This window comes from Miscanthus floridulus, chromosome 12 (genome assembly GCF_019320115.1).
Source record: "Miscanthus floridulus cultivar M001 chromosome 12, ASM1932011v1, whole genome shotgun sequence".
Taxonomy (NCBI): Eukaryota; Viridiplantae; Streptophyta; class Magnoliopsida; order Poales; family Poaceae; genus Miscanthus; species Miscanthus floridulus.
This window is the reverse complement of record NC_089591.1, coordinates 42,319,366-42,323,181: the sequence shown is the minus strand read 5'-3', so window position 1 is coordinate 42,323,181 and position 3,816 is coordinate 42,319,366. Positions and strand designations below refer to the sequence as shown.

The 3,816-nt window shown below is 55.2% G+C and overlaps 1 protein-coding gene across 1 annotated transcript; it reads left to right on the top strand.

Annotated features, from left to right (window-relative positions):
• Positions 1-1,670: 1,670 nt before the first annotated feature.
• Positions 1,671-3,816, top strand: LOC136495771 (uncharacterized). The gene is made up of 4 exons (XM_066491605.1): positions 1,671-1,950; positions 2,224-2,409; positions 2,720-3,021; positions 3,478-3,816. Exons 1-4 carry the CDS (start codon positions 1,671-1,673, stop codon positions 3,814-3,816), a joined length of 1,107 nt encoding a protein of 368 aa, XP_066347702.1.

The following is a 3,816-nucleotide window of genomic DNA, read 5'->3' as shown; positions in this document are numbered from 1 at the left end:
CCGTGACGGAGTGTCGAAGAATCAACCCGTAGAGAGCACTTGATCCTTGCGCGGATCAAGGGGGAGCTACACCCTTGCGCGGGTGCTCCAACGAGGACTAGTGGGGAGTGGCGACTCTCCGATACCTCGGCAAAACATCGCCGCGTTCCTTTCTCTCTCTATTTACTTTGAGCACTTACTTTGAGTATTTACGTTGAGCAATTCAATACTTGTTTTACATCCATCGAATTGCTTGCTAGAGTAAGTTTGGAACATAGGTTGCGAGGTTGTTGTGCATTAGTTTGATATAAACACTTTTCTAGGCACAAGGGGTTAATTGGGCTATCCATAGGATTTGATTATTGCAAGAGAATTTAGAATTAGCCCAATTCACCCCCCTCTTGGGCATCTTGATCCTTTCAAGCTGGAAGTGAATGGAGGGTCAAATACTGACTGAACGCTGGCTCCGGTGTGATCGAACGCTGGCTCAGGGTCCGGTTAGTTCATTTGACCAAGGTGAAAGCGTTTGGAAGTGACCGGACGCTGAGGGCCAGCGTCCGATCGACTCCAGTAAGGTCCCAGAGAGGGAGAATCCTGATCAGACGTGTCCAGTCAATGCTGACCAGACGCTGATCAGATTTCGGTTACTGACCGGACGCTGCTCAGCAAGTGACCGGACGCTAGGGGTCCAGAGTCTGGTCGACATCAGTAAGGTTCCAGTGAGGGGAAAACGTGACCGGACACGTCCGATCAGTGCTGACCAAACGCTGGCCAGTGTCCGGTCAACACTTAACCACTAGAGTTTGGGGTGTACTGACCGGTGCATCCGGTCAACATGACCGGAGCGTCCGGTCACCCCGCAGAGGCACATAACGGTTCATTTTTCAGCCGATGTTATAAATACAACCTCCGCTCGTGTGTGGGGGTACTTTTGCTCATTCCAACAGCTGAGAAGCACCTTAGAGAGTGCCAAGAAGAGCAAGGTCCTAGTGAGGTGATTGAGATTTGAGAATCCCAAAGAGAGCCCTCTTTAGTGAAGATCAAGAGTAGCAAAGTATGCATCCACCTTCTCATTAGGCTTGTCGTGGTCAAGTGAGAGTTCGTGCTTATTACTCTTGGTGATCGCCATCACCTAGATGGCTTGGTGGTGATTGGGAGCTTGGTGATCATCCGGAGAGCTTATGGATGACCCAACTCAAGTTGTGAGCGGTTGTGGGTGATTCACCGTGACAGAGTGTCGAATAATCAACCCATAGAGAGCACTTGATCCTTGCGCGGATCAAGGGGGAGCTACACCCTTACGCGGGTGCTCCAACGAGGACTAGTGGGGAGTGGCGACTCTCCGATACCTCGGCAAAACATCGTCGCGTTCCTCCTTCTCTATTTACTTTGAGCACTTACTTTGAGCATTTACTTTGAGCAATTCAATTTTGTCTTTACATCCATAGAATTGCCATGCTAGAGTAGGATTGGAACTTAGATTACAAGTCTTTTGTGCGGTAGAACAATTAGAAACACTTTCTGGGCACAAGGGGTTAATTGGGCTAATCATTGGATTTAATTATTGCAAAGAAATTTAGAATTAGCCTAATTCACCCCTCTCTTGGGCATCTTGATCCTTTCACAAGTGTTCTTTTGGGGCGTCGTCGGTGGCCTACCTGAGCCATGTGATATCAGCAAGCGGCGTCGCTATGGATGCCGACAAGGTGGTTGTAGTCACCTCGTGGCCGGCCCCTCGCTCCGCCCATGGGCTGCGGGGCTTCTTGGGCCTCACCGGCTACTATAGGAAGTTCATCCGCGACTTTGGCCTCATCGTTGCGCCACTGACGCACCTCCTGCGGAAGGATGCATTTGCCTGGGATGACGAGGCGGACGCGGCGTTTCAGGTGCTCAAGGGTGCCCTGTCCACGGGACCCGTCCTCCAAATGCCCAACTTTGACAAGCAGTTCATGGTGGACTGCGATGCGTCAGGCACGGGGTTTGGCGCTGTTCTCCACCAAGACGCCGGACCCCTCGCTTTCTTCAGCCGGCCCTTCACTGCTCGCCATCTCAAGCTCTCCGCCTACGAACGCGAGCTGATTGGGCTGGTTTAGGCTGTACGTCACTGGCGACCATACCTATGGGGGTATCATTTTCTTGTCCGTATAGATCACTACAGCCTCAAGTTCCTGCTAGACCAACGCCTCTCAACTGTGCCTCAACACCAGTGAATCAACAAGTTGTTTGACATTGATTTTGCTGTAGAGTATCGCCCTGGTCGCCTGAACATCGTGGGAGATGCGCTGTCCTGCCGTGGCATGGAGGAGGGTCCAGCTGTTGTCCCTGCTGCTCATGCCCTCTCCGGGCCGATGTTCGCCTTCTTTGATGACATTCGTAGGGCTACAACAGCAGTTGCGGACGCCCAGCAGCTCCTCCAGCGCTTGCAAGCTGGTGAGTTGCCAGCACCGTGGCACTTCGACGACGGTCTCCTTCTCTATGGGTCCCACATCTTCGTTCCAGACCATGACGACCTACGCCACCAAGTCCCCCTCTTGGCTAATTCGACGGGCCATGAGGGGGGTCCAGAAGACTCTGTACCGCTTGCGCGCCGACTTCTACATTCTGGGAGACCGTGCCCTTGTCCAGGATTGGGTGCGGACGTGCAGCACGTGTCAGCAGAACAAGACAGAGTCACTATAGCCCATCGGCCTGCTGTAGCCCCTCGAAGTACCGTCCCAGGTGTGGGCGGATATCTCCATAGACTTCATCGAGGGGCTGCCCAAGGTCAGTGGCAAATCCGTCATTCTCACGGTGGTAGACCACTTCTCCAAGTATGCGCATTTCATCGCCCTTGGTCACCCCTACACCGCCGCCTCCGTCGCCCGTGCTTTCTTCGACGGCATCGTTCGCCTGCATGGGTTCCCTTCTTCCATCGTCAGCGACAGGGACCCCATGTTCACCGGTCACGTGTGGCGCGACCTCTTCAAGATGGCAGGCGTCACCTTGCGCATGAGCACGGCCTTCCACCCTCAGACAGACAGCCAGTTGGAGGTGGTCAACAAGGTGATTGCGATGTATTTACGTTGTGTTACAGGTGATCGGCTACGAGCGTGGGTGGACTGGTTGCCTTGGGCGGAGTATTGCTACAACACCTCCTTTCATACCGCCCTGCGTGCCACTCCGTTCGAAGTGGTCTACGGCCGGCCGCCCCCGCCGATACTACCATACCAGCCGAGGGTCGGCGCGGACTGACACGGCCGACGCCTTACTCCGCAGCCGAGATGAGGTGCTGGCCGAGGTCCGGCAGCGCCTCCTTCAGGCGCAAGCAGCTGTCTAAAAAGTACTACGACGCCGGCCACCGTGACCTGGAGTTCGCTGTGGGCGATTGGGTTTGGCTGCGCCTGCTTCATCGGACCACGCAGTCTTTGGAGCCCCGGACAAAAGGGAAGCTTGGCCATCGCTACGCGCGGGCCTTTCCAAGTGCTGGAGCGCATTGGCAGGGTTGCCTACCGGCTGCAGCTTCCGCCCGATGCACGACTGCATGACGTCTTCCATGTGGGCTTGCTCAAGCCGCACAAGGGGGATCCTCCGGCAGCGCCTGCTACGCTACTGCCGCTGCTGGATGGTCGGGTCCTTCCTGCTCCTGAGCGCACCCTCCGAGCTCAACTCCGGCGGGGCGCGTGGCACGTCCTCATCCAATGGCGTGGACTGCCCAGCGACGAAGCCACCTGGGAGCTCCTCGACGACTTCAAAGGCCTCTACCCTGACTTTCAGCTCGAGGACGAGCTGTTTGCGCAGACGGAGAGAGATGTTATGACCGGCGTCTATTATAATAGGTGCAGGCCCATTAGTGGCTAG